The sequence below is a fragment of the Trichechus manatus genome, unplaced genomic scaffold (genome assembly GCF_000243295.1).
Source record: "Trichechus manatus latirostris isolate Lorelei unplaced genomic scaffold, TriManLat1.0 scaffold00165, whole genome shotgun sequence".
Lineage (NCBI taxonomy): Eukaryota > Metazoa > Chordata > Mammalia > Sirenia > Trichechidae > Trichechus > Trichechus manatus.
The window spans coordinates 2,458,551-2,473,145 of record NW_004444101.1 but is presented as its reverse complement, the minus strand read 5'-3'; the positions used below and the strand labels follow the sequence as shown (position 1 = coordinate 2,473,145).

Below are 14,595 nucleotides of genomic sequence, written 5' to 3'. Positions count from 1 at the left end.
CAGACACAGTGAACCTACCTCAGCTTCCTCCTCTGAGGCAGACACAGTGAACCTATCTCAGCTTCCTCCTTTGTGAGGTAGACACAGTGAACCTACCTCACAGTGGTGAGCATGTGGTGACCCTTGTCCGTGCATCAGTGCTCACCCTTGTCTTTGCCTCGTGTAGACTCGAGGGGCACTGCCAAAAGAGCCTCCTTTTCACTTCACAGACGAGGGGGCCACAGCCCAGAGGGGGGTGAGCGGTTGGCTGTGGTCATCCAGCAAAGTTTGTGCCAGATCAAGACTGAGACCCAGGACTTCTCTCCCTGTTGGGTTTCCACAACCCACCTTGCTGTTTGCCCTGCTTTATGCTTGGGCCTCTGAGTGTATTTTTGTTTGCTGTGGGTTCATCAGCAGGAGGCTGAACCTGAAACTCCACAGTAACCTTTCTCTTCAGCTGGTGACTCCAGGTGTCAGGCTCACTGAATTCACGAGTCTGTGTGCTCTCGCCCTCCCCAGGCCATCCTGTGCCGCTACAATGAGGAGAGTCAGAAACATGCAGCCCTGAGCCTCAGCAAAGAGCACAATCCCACCCAGTATGAGGAGCGGATGCGGATACAGAAAGCTGGAGGGAACGTCAGGTAACGGCCCATGCTCGGGGAAGGAGGGCTCCCAGCATCCACTCAAGGGTAATGACACTCAGCCTGAGGGCAGCACTGGGATGGGTGTGTTCACATCGGTCCAGATAGTGCAACATTTGTACAAGGGACGGGCCCCCATCATGTGAAAGGGATAAAACCTGTCTCAATTCCAGGTTCACCATTTGCAGCATTTTCTCTGTGCCTAGGAACTTTCATAAACACTTTTCATTTATCACAACTAAATAAGCCACATTTTGGGGAGAATTCTCCTGAGAGAATATGAAATGGTTAAGGCAGTGAGTATCGGTGGTGTGTGCTGACTGTCTCTGGGCCCCTGGGGGACAGCTGCCCTGGCTCAGAGGCCATGTCTAACTGGGGCTGTCTTCAGTGATTCTTTGTCTTTGATGACCGTGTGCCTTCTCTGGGTTAGCATCTGCCGTCTGTCTAAGGTAGCTAAAAAAAAAAAAAATACACCACCAAACTTGTTTCCATCGAGTCAATTCCAACTCATAGCAAACCTACAGGACAGAGTTGAACTGCCCCATAGGGTTTCCAAGGAGCCGCTGGTAGACTGGAACCGCCGACCTTTTGGTTAGCAGCCAAATGCTTAACTACTGTTCCACTAGGGCCCCAAGGTAGCTAAAGTAGGGCTTTAAGTCTTTCTAGACTTGAGGAGAATTCCACTTCAGGGGCATTGTGTTGCCATTTGATCAAAAGTATTTTTCTGGTTCATTTTATACTTTGACCATTAGGATTTTTACTTTTGGCTGGAGATGAGAGAAGTAATGTGAATGTGAGGCTGCAGTTATTGGTCCGTCGAGTGTAGCTTCTCTTCTGTAGTTCACTGGAGAAGTCTCTGCTGTTGCTTCAGGCTTATTGGAGCCAGCGGTGAGTGAGATCTCTGGAGAGCAGTCAGAACTCATGGGGTGTAGAGTTCAGTCAAAGCTCTTGATTGAGTAAGGGGCGAATTCGGTCCCCGCCAAGGCTGTCTGCACAAGGAGTGATGGCATTGTAGGCTTGGTTTCAGACCGTGGACAGCGCTCTTGGCCCAGTTTTTGCCACCATGAGCACTGTGCTCAGCACTGTGGAGGTCAGTGCTGAGCATGTCACCCTAACATCAGTGCCATTCATCCCTTTCCTGCTTTTTCTTACCACTTTAGAGTTTGTTTTTTCCTGAACTCCTTGAAGAGAATTTGACATTGCCAGTCCTGTGGCCATAGGAAGGATGGGTAATTGGAAAATATGGGCTTGCTTGGTGATAGAAACAATGCCGGAGATCACCTGAATAAGACTTTTGCCAGACCAATCAATGAGTTCTTCATTGCAAATACCTTTTTTCAACAACATGAACAGTGACTGTACATGTGGACCTCACCAGATGGGATACACAGGAATCAAATTGACTACATTTGTAGAAAGAGATGATGGAGAAACTCAGTATCGGTCAGAACAAGACCGGGGCTGACTGTGGAACAGACCATCAGCTGTTCATTAGCAAGTTGAAGATGAAGAAAATTAGAACAAATCCACAAGAGCCAAAGTACAGCCTGAATTTCGAGAACGTCTCAAAAATAGATTTGATGTATTGAACACTAATGACCGAAGACCAGGAGAGTTGTAGAATGGCATCAAGGACATCATACATGAAGAAAAGAGGTCATTAAAAAGACGGGAAAGAAAGAAAAGACCAAAATGGATGTCAGAAGGGACTCTGAAAGTTGCTCTTGAATGTAGAGTGACTAAAACAAAAGGAGGAAATGATGAAGTAAAAGAGCTAAACAGAAGATTTCAAAGGGAAGCTCGAGATGACAAAGTATTATAATGAAATGTGCAAAGACCTGGAGATACAAAACCAAAAGGGAAGAACACGCTCGGCATTTCTCAAGCTGAAAGAGCTGAAGAAGAAATTCAAGCCTCAAGTTGGAATATTGAAGGATTCTACAGGGAAAATACTAAACAACGCATGAAGCATCAAAAGAAGGTGGTAGGAATACAGTCACTGTACCAAAAAGAATTGGTTGACATTCAGCCATTTCAGGGGGTAAGATACGATCAAGAACCGATGGTACTGAAGGAAGAAGTCCAAGCTGCACTGAAGGCATTGGCGAAAAACAAGGCTCCAGGAACTGACAGAATATCAGCTGAGATGTTTCAACAAACAGATGCAGTGCTGGAAGTGCTCACTTGTCTATGCCAAGAAAATTTGGAATACGGCTACCTGGCCAACCGACTGTAAGAGATCCATATTTGTACCCATTCCAAAGAAAGGTGATCCAACAGAATGCAGAAATTATCGAGCAATATCATTAAATAGCACATGCAAGTAAAATTTTGCTGAAGATCATTCAAAAGCAGTCACAGCCGTACATCGGAAGGGAACTGCCAGAAATCCAAGCTGGATTCAGAAGAGGACATAAAGTTAAGGGGATACTGCATGGTTTAAAGTCAAGAAAAGCGTGCATGAGGGTTGTATCCTTTCACCATACTTATTCATTTTGTATGCTGAGCAAATAATTCAAGAAGCTGGATTATATAAAGAAAAATGAGGCATCGGGATTGGAGGAAGACTCATTAACAACCTGCATTATGCAGATGACACAACCTTGCTTGCTGAAAGTGAAGAGGACTTGAAGCACTTACTGATGAAGATCAAAGACCACAGCCTTCAGTATGGATTACACCTCAACATAAAACAATCCTCACAACTGGACCAGTAGGCAACATCATGATAAACAGAAAAGATTGAAGTTGTCAAGGATTTTATCTTAGTTGCTTGGATCCACAGTCGACAGCCATGAAAGCAGCAGTCAGGAAATCAAATGACGCATTTTATTGAGCAAATCTGCTGCAAAGGACCTCTTTAAAGTGTTAAAAAGCAAAGATGTCAGTTTAAGGACTAAGGTGCCCCTGACCCAAGCCATGATGTTTTCAGTCGCCTCGTATGCATGTGAAGGCTGGACGATGAGTAAGGAAGACCCCGAAGAAGAAATGATGCCTTTGAATTGTGGTGTTGGTTAAGAATATTGAATATACCATGGACTGCCAAGAGAATGAACAAATCTGTCTTGGAAGAAGTTCAGCCAGAGTGCTCCTTAGAAGCAAGGATAGAGAGACTACGTCTCACATATTTTGGACATGTCATCAGGAGGGACCTGTCCCTGGAGAAGGACATCATGCTTGGTAAAGTACAGGGTCAGCAAAAAGGAGGAAGACCCTCAACGAGATGGACTGACACAGTGGCTGCAACAGTGGGCTCAAGCATAACAACGATTGTGAGGATGGCGCAGGACTGGGCAGTGTTTCGTTCTGTTGTACATGGGGTCGCTGTGAGTCGGAACAGACTGAACAGCACCTGACAACAGCATGGCTGTAGGCAGGGTCAGCTGTGTGGCAGTTACTTGTTTCCCAGCTCCCTCCCCATGAAGAGCAGTGCTGAGATGTGTACAGGTACCATTTGATGGGAGTATGGGTGAGCCCCTCTGTCAGTGATGAGTGCAGCTCAGACCAGCTTTCCTTTTCTCTTCCTCTCGCTTTTTTATTAAAATTTCCACACCTACAGAGAGAATTTTAAAATAGTAATACATTTCAGTATCTGCCACCTAGGTTGAGCAGTGAAACCTTTTGCCACATTTGCCATCCATGTGCGTGTATCAGTATGGGCTCCAAAAGTTAGCGCGGACGTGACATGTCGCCCCCGACACGGACAGGGACGTGACATGTCGCCCCCCCACACGGACGTGGGCGTGGCATGTCACCCTCCACATGGATGCGGGCGTGGCATGTTGCCCTCCACACGGACAGAGACATGCCATGTCGCCCTCCACATGGACACGAGCTTGACATGTCACCCTCCACACGGACGCGGACATGACATGTTGCCCTCTACGTGGAAGCAGGCATCTCCTGACGAGAAGGACATTCTCACATAACCAACCACCATGGTCTCACCTAGGAAAAGAGGAATTCCTTAGGGTGTATTAGGTTCTCTGTAACCCGTCTATATCGCTGTCTTCCCTGGTGTCCCCAGAGTCTTTGTTTCGGTCAGCATTTGCAATTTCTATTTGCTTTTACACCTTTGTCCATGTTTGTCTAGCCTCTGACCGTTTTCATAGTCTGCAGCTGTTGGGTAGGAGCTTCTACGTTCCGGAATTCCGGCTTTGCCTGTCTGTTCATGGTTTCATTTATGTTGTTTCTCTTTCCATGTATTTCCTGTAAACTGGAAGTTAGGTCTGAAGGCTTCTTTAGATTCAGATTAAACGTTTTTCGGAAGCATATTTTGCGTGGATGCTGTGTATTTGATAGCCCGTCACTTCAGTAGCCAGCACTGTCCTTGATGACGCTGAATCCGTCGCTTGCTGCGGTGACAACAGCCAGGTCTCTCCAGAGCAGAAGTCCCGTTTCTCTCTCAGCAAGTACCTCATGGGGTCGTGAACACTCGGTACCTGGTGGGATTGTGTTTCCCATCACCCTTTCACGTGCTGGTGTTGACATCACAGGACGACCTTGCTGCAGTCAGTTATCGCGGGGATGGCCAAGGGCGGTTTTCTAATGCAGTGATTGCCTCCACAGCTGTTGGCCGGCATTCTGTAAAGAAGGGCTCTCTCATCCCTCGCCTTCTAGGAAGGCAGGGCGAGTGCCATTCCTTCCTCTAATTACCAATTTGCAAGGTAGAACAGTCGCCGGCAGTTGGGGAAAGTAGTGTTTTCTTTCACTCTCCTGTCCCCTTCCCCCAGGCCCTGCCCTGTGACTCCCTGGGAACATGGCATCGTGGTGGCCTTTCGCTGCTCACCTCGCCCTGGGTGTGGCCAGTGGGGGCTCCGTCAGCTGCCTCCTGTGTCCACTGCACATCTGTGTTCACCTCTGAAAGCTGAGGGCCGTATGCTGGGGTGCCCACTTCCACGGGGGTGTCCTTGATTGTCAGCCAGCTCAGGGACGGAGCTAGGACACACACACACATTGTAGATCATGAGCATCAGGCAATTGCGGTTCCTCTTCAGAGTTAACATTACAGGGTTTTCTCTTCTTTACCAGTTGTCGAGTTAGGTCCGACTCACGACAATCCCCACGTGTGTCAGAGTAGAACTGTGCTCCGTAAGGTTTTCAGTGGCTGGTTTTTCAGACGCAGGTTGCCAGGCCTTTCTTCTGAGGTGCCTGTAGGCAGGCTTGAACCTCCAACCTTCAGTCAGCACCTGAGTGTTTAATCAATTGTACCACCCAGGGGACTTCTGACTTAATATTCGCAGCTCTTTTAACAGTGAGAATCTTCTTAATAAATCACATTACCATACTTATTTTCCAAAACAGCTTCGAAGTCATAGTATCAAAATGAGCACTGTTGATGGCGCCTAGGAGTCTTGCAGTCGCTCTGTCTTGAGATCACCTCACTGCAGATGGACAGAACTGTGCACAGGGTGAGCAGGCGTGTTCACCGTGGGTGTGTCACCTCGCTGGTGACGGGGTCGTTCGTCGCCGTGTGTTTTCCGTTTTAGGGTGTCCCCCCTCCCCTCATTAAATATTCCCCTGGTGAAAAGTCTAAGTAAGAAGCCATGTTGGCAGTTGTCCTCAGAGCATCACATACTCGTGAAGAATGTGCCTCTTAGACGAGTAGATATAAGAGACCAAAGGGGCGGCTTCTGTCCAGAGGTGAGACGGGAAGGCAGAGAGTGTTAGGAGCTGGTTGAATGTTCATGGGGAATCAGGGGCGGAGGGGAGGAATGTGCTGTCACAGAATGGGGTGAGCGGTTGGGGTCTCATAACAATTTATGTAAAAAAAAAAAAATTCTGTATGGGAGACTAACTTGAAATGTAAACTTCGTGTAATTACAACAATTAAAAAAAAAAAAAAAACACGTGGCAGGGCTGAAACTCTTACTCATGTAAACTCCAAATTTACAGAGAAGATTATCTTATGAGTCCTGTCCACTTCTGGTTAAATCAATTGAGGCTAAAATTTTAGTTAGTGTTGTTAGTTCATGTCCATTAAAATTACACATTTTTAATTACTTCTTAGAATGTTTAAATTATTAAATAGCTTTGCATAGAATTAGTTTAATACTTCTAACTTGTTATATTGTCTCAAATAGCATTGAAAATGATTTTTGTTTCTCTTTTTCTTCTTGAGGACACCTTGTCAAAGGTTTTTTCGAACTGGGATAGAAAAAAGGAGCCTTAACGTGCAGGACCTGGTGAAGTACTGTTAGCTAGGTCCTGGTGTTGACATGAGCGTGTATGGCACTCACAGCTAAGTCTTGTGTTCTCCTGTTAAACATAAACAATTTCACAGAATGTCAACATTAGACAAGGCCGTTCTGTGACCATGATGAATCAAGACCACTCCGTAATCATGTTTAAGCACAGACAAAACATGAACATTGTTCAAGACACAAAGTGATCAAACATATATCCTAGCAAATATGCGTAGTTACTGCTTCTTTACCAGTGACAGCATTAGACTTGTTTTAGTCTGCGCTTTCAACAGATAAAATTCATTTACCTTCTACCCAATTATAGAATTACTCCTCTTTTTATGTTCAATCTGTGGCAAAGCGCCACTCCTCCCCCTCCCTCCCCTCCAAAATAAATTGACCTAAGACAAGTCCAAAAAAAAGCATCACGGACAAGCTCCTCGTGACAGCGAGGACAGTCTGGTTTTGTGTCACAGGGAAGGCACCTGGCTGGCCGCCGGGCGCTTGCACAGGGGCGTTTAGATCTAAACATGGCTGTGCCGTGTGCCCAGGACCTGCTCAGGTACAGCTGTCTCTGACAACTAGAAGAAGTTCTGGAATCTACCTCTGGTTATCTCTCTAGCGCTTGTCACGTTAAAACTCGGGACCTGAGCATCTGCTGCTCTTCGGACGGTCAGAAGACGGAGTCCCACCTCCCGCCTTTGTTGTGCCGATGTGTGTTTCCCGAATCTGACCTTCCCTGCTGTTGCTCACATGTCGGGGAGCCTAGTCACAGCAGGAGCCCCAGCACCTCTCTCTCTGTCAGTGTGAGGAAAGAACTGGGACAGGAATTGCAGCGGAAATAGCCAGGGAGGTCTGAGGACTCTGTTGGGTGGTATACCCACCAATAGGAAAGCAGTTCTCTGATAGATTGGCGGAGAGAAAGCAAGAGAAAAAAGCTGTGGGAGGCAAAGGCTGAAGTGCCTCAGGGCGGGACACAGGCCCCACTGACGCGGGGACTCAGGAGCAGGGTGAGCTGGCCTGGTGGGCTGAGAGGCTGTCGTCCGGGGAAGGGAGAGGAGAGTGAGCGTTTAGCAGTTTGCTGGGGAGGAGATGCTGCCAGACATACTGCTGTCTGCGGTGTCCAGCGTCTCGCAGCCGTGCTGGAACCTGGCCAGGTGTGCAGTGTGCCTGGGGGAGATGCAAGTGAGGATGGCAGAAGCGGGCGGGAACCTGGCCAGGTGTGCAGTGTGCCTGGGGGAGATGCAAGTGAGGATGGCAGAAGCGGGCGGGAACCTGGCCAGGTATGCAGTGTGCCTGGGGAAGATGCAGGTATGGAGGGCGGAAGCGGGCCGGGACCCCGTCCAGGTGTGTAGTGTGCCCGGGGGGAGATGCAGGTATGGAGGGCGGAAGTGGGTCAGGAAGTGTAATGTCTGCGGGTCTGCTGTGGCTGACTACTGACTAGGCTTGTACTGAAAGTTCACAAGGTGTAGCTTGACGCTTACACGGTGCTCATCCTGGAGCTGGAAGCTCTGACTTGCCTCTGTCGGCTAACGGGCACCCAGCCCCAGGTAGGAGGGTATGCTGACTGGCACCCAGCCCCAGGTAGGAGGGTACGCTGACTGGCACCCAGTCCCAGGTAGGAGGGTGCGCTGATTGGCACCCAGCCCCAGGTAGGAGGGTGCAAGGGGTGCGGGCAGAGTGCAGGCCAGTGCACTGTCATCACCACGACCTTTTCTGAAGTCAGTCCTTTTCCTGGCTTAATAGTTGGGTCCAGTGTCTCTGTTCCTGCGTTAGTTTACCGCGTGTAGGACTCGAGTGAACAAGAATGAAGATGCCCGATTCCACGGGGTCCCGTTTTTCTCCACCACCAAGTTCTCTGTGCTGAGCTGTGGTGGTGTTGACCGGGTTTCCTGGGGCTTGTGTTGCAGACTGTCGCTGCCTCTGACCTGCATGCCAGACTGGTTTATGTTGGGGGGGTGCACCAGGCATTAGGATCACTGGTTTATGACCAGGGTGGGGTGCACCAGGCATCAGGGTCACTGGTTTATGTTGGGGGGCGTGTACCAGGCATTAGGGTCACTGATTTATCATAAGGGGGGTGCACCAGGCATTAGGGTCACTGGTTTATGATGGGGGGTGCACCAGGCATTAGGGTCACTGGTTTATGATGGTGGGGTGCATCAGGTGTTAGGGTCACTGGTTTATGATCAGGGTGGGGTGCACCAGGCATCAGGGTCACTGGTTTATGATGGGAGGCTGCATGAGGCATTAGGATCACTAAGCTATTAGAATCCTATCGTTCAAGTCAAGTCACACCCACACCTGATGTAAAGAAAATGCTTCGGAGGATCTGGGACTGGTCACTCCCAGGTCTCGTCCAGATCGCCTGAGATTGCAGTGCAGACATTTTCTGTTGCAGCCGTTCTTAACCCTGGCTGCCTGCTTGAATCACCTGAGTTGCTTCAAGATGAAAAAACACACGGCAGAAAGCGTTGCTAGGCTCTACCCCAGGCCCACATCTTTGGGGTGGCGGCCTGGGCACCAGCATTTGCCCTCCAGTGATGGGAACCACTGCTGGCATCATAGGGGCGCTGCTCTGTCCACAAGGTCCCGGGTGGGCGGCAGTGTTGTCGCGCGGCAGGCTGAGCAGACGGCACAAGCCTCAGGCCTCTCCTGGAAAGAGCAGGAAGGGGCGGCTCCATTGGCCCACCTTCCCCTTATCCCACTCTCTGCCTTAGGACCCGATTCTCAGTGCTGCGGACACGGTCTACCAGATGGAGGCTGAGCGTTTTCTCCTTGTTTTAGGGACGGGCGCGTCTTGGGTGTGCTGGAGGTGTCCCGTTCCATCGGGGACGGGCAGTACAAGCGCTGTGGGGTCACTTCTGTGCCTGATATCAGACGTTGCCAGCTGACCCCCAATGACAGGTAAACCCCTGCCAGAGGCACGCGTGCACATGTCTCCCTACACAGCCTCGTTTCTCTTCGTGCTGATTCCTGTTCATGTAACAAACCTTTGCTGGGGGTGGGCGGGTCGCCAGATCTTAGCCTGTGCTGTGCCTTCGGAGCAGAGATCAGAGGATGTGATTTTGACTCATTCGTGTGGTCACACGTAGGGGACTCCATGTGGAAATGCATCCTTCCAATCCCGCATGTCACCTTGGGGGGCTCTGAGAGGCTGCGGTGTGGGGGCTCGGCCTGTGGGAGAAAGGAGAGGGTCTTTCCTGATGGGCACGAGGGGACAGGAGCATGGCCAGTCGGGTACCGGTGGTGGGGAGATGGTGGCAGGGGCCTTTGCGTCCCGTGCTGAAGAGTTTGACGTAACGAGCGGTGGAGGATCGTGAGGGTTTGTCAGCAGAGCCAGGAGAGGTGGAGGAAAAAGCTACATAGTTGAGTCTCTGGTGGAAGCTGCTAGAAGACGAGGCCCCAGGCCTGGCAGACGGGAAGCCAGTTGAGTGGGCTGTGAGGAGGCAGCTGGGAGGCTCCAGGGAGACCCAGAGACAAGAGGAAAGCTCAGAAAAATGGGGCTCACAGGACTGAGTTGATAGGGGAGCTGGAAGGGTCTGTTGGCCAGATGACAGCTGAGAAGACCTTCTCAAATGCGGTCTGAGTCACGGCTCCCAGTGCTGGGGACGAAGGACCCACCTCGCACCCTCTGCCTGCTCCCCAGGCTTCTGCGTGCCATGTCCCCACCAGCCTTGGCCTTGGGCGTGTTCCCCACCAGCCGCCCAGTTTCCTAAAGGATGCCCTGGGAAGTCCCCCAGACCCCAGACTAGACCAGGCCCTGTCCGTGTGCTGTCCCAGCTCTGCACTTGTCGGGTTGTGCTCCCACGTCTGTGTGCCAAGCTGCTCAGGGCCTGACTCACCGGCCTTGTCCCCGCTGGGTTCCACACAGCCCTGTGTCCTGGGGTGCCGACTGGTGCCCAGTCAGAGGGGCAAAGACCTGGGTGTCACAGCAAGAACGGGATGGTGAGGGGACAGCGGCCGCGTCTAATCCACCATGTCGCTGAGGCCTCCCTTGGGAGTCCAGGGGCCGGGGTGCTGAGAGCGGGGGGAACCGTGAGTTCTCAGACAGCAGCAAGGGCGGTGGTCCTCCCTGTCACCGTGTTGCGGGAAATGGCCCAAGGCCTGTGGTGGGGAGGCCCAGTGTGCGCTTAGCACAACACCCAGAGTTTTTGTTCCGTGCCCTTGAGTGTGTCCAAGCAGCAGCACCTGCGGTCTGCGTCACCCCAGACTTCTGTTAATCGGGGAGGGGAAGGTTCTCCCGATTCTGATGTATGGCACGTCTGCCTGCAAGTATTTTTAGAAGTTTTCATCTTTGTCCCCTGGAAGTTAAGTTAGTTTAAAAACATTTTTAGCCCCGAGCAGGGGGACAGGTGTTACTCTACCTTTATCACCAGGGCTGTTCTGCTGCTGCTCAGACCCCTCTCTGTGCCCTGTGTTGTAGGTTCATTCTGCTGGCCTGTGATGGTCTCTTCAAGGTCTTCACCCCAGAAGAAGCTGTGAACTTCATCTTGTCCTGCCTTGAGGTAAGAGCTGTCCCGAGGGAGTGCTGATAGCCCCTCTGCACCTTCATGCTTACAACAGTAGGGGCCCTCTGACCCCGGCCCTCTGTGGTCACCTGGCAGGTTGTGGGAGGCCTCCTGCCCTTGTTGCAGCACCTGCCCTGAGGGAGCCCGTGGGTAGTTCCCGTTCCTGGGGGTAGGGTCCCGGGAGAGGACTGGGCTGGCTGTGGGATCACCCTGCCAGGCATGCCCCTCCTATCTGCAGGATGAGAAGATCCAGACCCGGGAAGGGAAGCCCGCCGTGGACGCCCGCTATGAGGCGGCCTGCAACCGGCTGGCCAGCAAGGCGGTGCAGCGGGGCTCAGCCGACAATGTCACGGTCATGGTGGTGCGGATCGGGCAGTGAGGGCCGGCACGCGAGGGGCGCTCCAGGTTCACTGTGTGTGTGCACGTGTGTGTTTGTGTACTTCTGCGGGATTCCCACGCTTGTAAATAAAGGGTTTTTTGTTTTTGTTTTTTTTTTTGTTCTCCTATCTTCTGAGTTCTCTTATTACACTTGGAGCAACACTTGACCCTTTTGAAAATGCTCTGGGTCTTCCCTCGTTGGAACCGTGGCAGGCATCTTGGTCAGCTCACGCCGAATGGTCCCAGGTGGCTGTTAGCGTGGTACTGTCGCGTGCAGGGTGCTTGGCCTGAGCTGTTTCATCCTCACAGCGACCCTGGGGGGAGTGGTGTCCACCCCATTTTACAGGAAGAGAAAGAGGTTCTGACTGTTGGACAAGACTAGGACTAGAGGCCAGCGCTTAGCACTTCTGTGGCTTCTCTCAGTTTTCGGGAAGAAAGTAAGGTTCCACAAAGTTCTGTGGCGTGAGCCCAGGCTTGTCCAAGGGAAGAGACTGAGGTACTGGGTCACTTGTGTGGAGTAGGATGCCCCTGCCAGCTTCTCACTAACAGCACAGAGTACTTTTGAACCCACGGATGACAGGTGCGAGCTGGGCAGAGGACTCTGGAGAACTGGGTTTGGTAGGTTATCACAAAGCTGGGTCCCTGGAGTGTGAGCTGTTGGAACGGGCGAGGGACTTCTCAGCACGGCCTCTGTGACTCAGCTCCCCCCTTTAGGAGCATGTGCCCCGTTGGCTGTGCTGAGCTGAGGTCATCTGGCATTGGCACTTCGAGGGGGCCCTCGTGTGGAAGATGTTAGCAGAGACAAAAGAGTGCCTGGTCGGCCTGCCTGGAACAAACCCTAAGGTACTTCTCAAGGACTGAAAAATGCATTGTCGTTATTCCTGTAGTTATGGAGCGCAGGATGATGTGTGATTCTAAAAATTGGAAGAAGCTGATTTGAAATTTCATGATTCCTGCATGACACACACACACAGTGTTATGTGTGTCTTAGGGAATTTAATTCCCTGCCACAAGTCCCTCAGAGCAAAGCCCTGGGTATGGGTGGAGGCTGTAAATACAAACGGGATGAAGAGGTGTTGGTGCATGCACCCTGGGCGTCACTAAAGGATGGAGCCTCCGGATCAGGGTGCCTGACAGTTTATTCAGTATCTTCCTACAGCAAACAGGTGTCGGTGCGCGTGCCGAAGCCCACCCGCTGAGTCCATCCCCACCCCTCCTTAGGGTCCTTTCAAGGCTCAAAAAGAGTAAGGGGTCTTATCTTACTCTGCCGCCTCAGACATTTTCCCCAGTTCACCGAGGCTTCAAGGTCTGTCGGCCCTTGTTCCTGTCTGTTGTCACATAACAGCTCCTAAGTGCCTGCACCACCCCATAAAGCTGGTTACATAAATACAGCCTATCTGGCAACATTATGCAATAAATATTTCAATAAACTGCTATGTAACAGATACTTATGTTGAAATAAAATAGATTATATGTAGCCTGTCTCAAGGGGAAAAGATAACTTCCCTAAAGTATCTGTGCGCACTGGATACAAAGTGAAATCCAGAAAGGGTGTGGCCACCCACCCTTATCGGGAGCCAGGGGGAGGGCAGGCCCCAGGCCAGTGGGCTTCCTGGTAGGGCGGGGGTCAGGCCTACTGGGAACCCGCCGAGGGCCTGCTGGTTGGAGTCTGTGTGCCGCTCTGTGGGGGGGCCTGGCTTGGAGGGAGATGCTGCATTCTGGGGTGTGGAGATGGGCGCTTGGAGCTTCTGGGCATCTTTCAGGCCTGGCCGCAGGCACCTGGTTACCTCACTGCCCTTTCTCTGGTCACTTTGCCACACCAGCATGGCCCCAGAAGGCCCTGGGGTGACCTGCCCCTCAGAGCCAGGGCAGGGGGAAGGGGGGCAGCGAGACCTCAGGAAAGGTTGCTTCCCCTTGGTCAGGGCCCTACAGGAGAGCTGAGGCTGCCTCTCCCTTCACTCCCTGCCCTGGGGCAGTTCAGCACCTTGGAGGCCACACCCCAGTAGGCTGACCCCTCTGCCTCCTGGGACCAGCCCCCAAGTGCCCATCGCTGTGCAAGAAGTAGTGGACTTGGGCTTTGACCCGCCCAGACCAGCTGTTCCGGCACATTCTCCTTCCCTCGTCCACTGAGTGGGACAGCTGCCTGCTGGTCTGGGGGACAGCCTCTGCTGCTCCGGTTCAGGTCAGGGCCATGCCGCGTCTGGAGATGTTCCTTGTCTCATCTGGTGGACACAGTCCTGGCAGTGGGTCAGAGCTTCCCCTTACAAGGGGACAGGGATGGCCTCAGTCTCTGGAGGGGATGGAGCTGGCCGTGTCCTTTCAAGGACTTGCTGAGGCCCGTCTGCAGGGTGACTGCATTAGGACTGGACCTGCACGTGCCCCTAGTGACACCAGACCCAGACTGGTGGCCCACCCGGCATCCCCTTCCCAGCCCCCTCTGCTCCCCAGGCTGCTGTGCCCAGGGGCCTGTGGTCACCGCAGGCCAAGCAGTGCCCCGAGGGGCATGGGCAGGTGGAAGGCACAGTTGGGGAGGGGAGGGTGAGGATGGGCCCCAGATGGCAACAGAGGTGGGAAAGGCAGAGCCGGCCTTCCCTCCACACAGGTGCTCTGTGTCCACTGGAAAGCCAGGAAGGATGGGAAGAGGCTGGGCCGCAGGAGAGGTGCCTGCCCGCAACTGGGGACCCCCAGGGCATGGTGGGGGGGGGGGGAAGAAAGCAGTGCATCTGGGCACACTGAACCAGGCAGAAGCTTCCAGAATAACTGCCCAAGGGGCATCTATCTGCCTTTAAGACGCCCCCTGAAGTGGGGTCCTGGCTCCGTGTCACCCCAGGCTGCACTGCGGTGGCTGGCGGGTACGGTGATGTGGGCAGGCTTCCTCCTGCCTGTGGCCATGGCCGCTCC

The 14,595-nt window shown here is 52.2% G+C and overlaps 1 protein-coding gene across 1 annotated transcript in view; it reads left to right on the top strand.

Annotated features, from left to right (window-relative positions):
• ILKAP (ILK associated serine/threonine phosphatase) overlaps window positions 1–11,811 on the top strand; it is a 38,622-nt gene extending 26,811 nt beyond the window's left edge. Inside the window, exons 12-15 of the mRNA XM_004386498.1 lie at window positions 499–620; window positions 9,593–9,712; window positions 11,232–11,313; window positions 11,555–11,811. Coding sequence (XP_004386555.1) covers window positions 499–620; window positions 9,593–9,712; window positions 11,232–11,313; window positions 11,555–11,695 — 465 coding nt within the window. The 3' untranslated portion in view covers window positions 11,696–11,811. The remainder of the gene's footprint in view (window positions 1–498; window positions 621–9,592; window positions 9,713–11,231; window positions 11,314–11,554) is intronic.
• The last annotated feature ends 2,784 nt before the right edge of the window (window positions 11,812–14,595 follow it).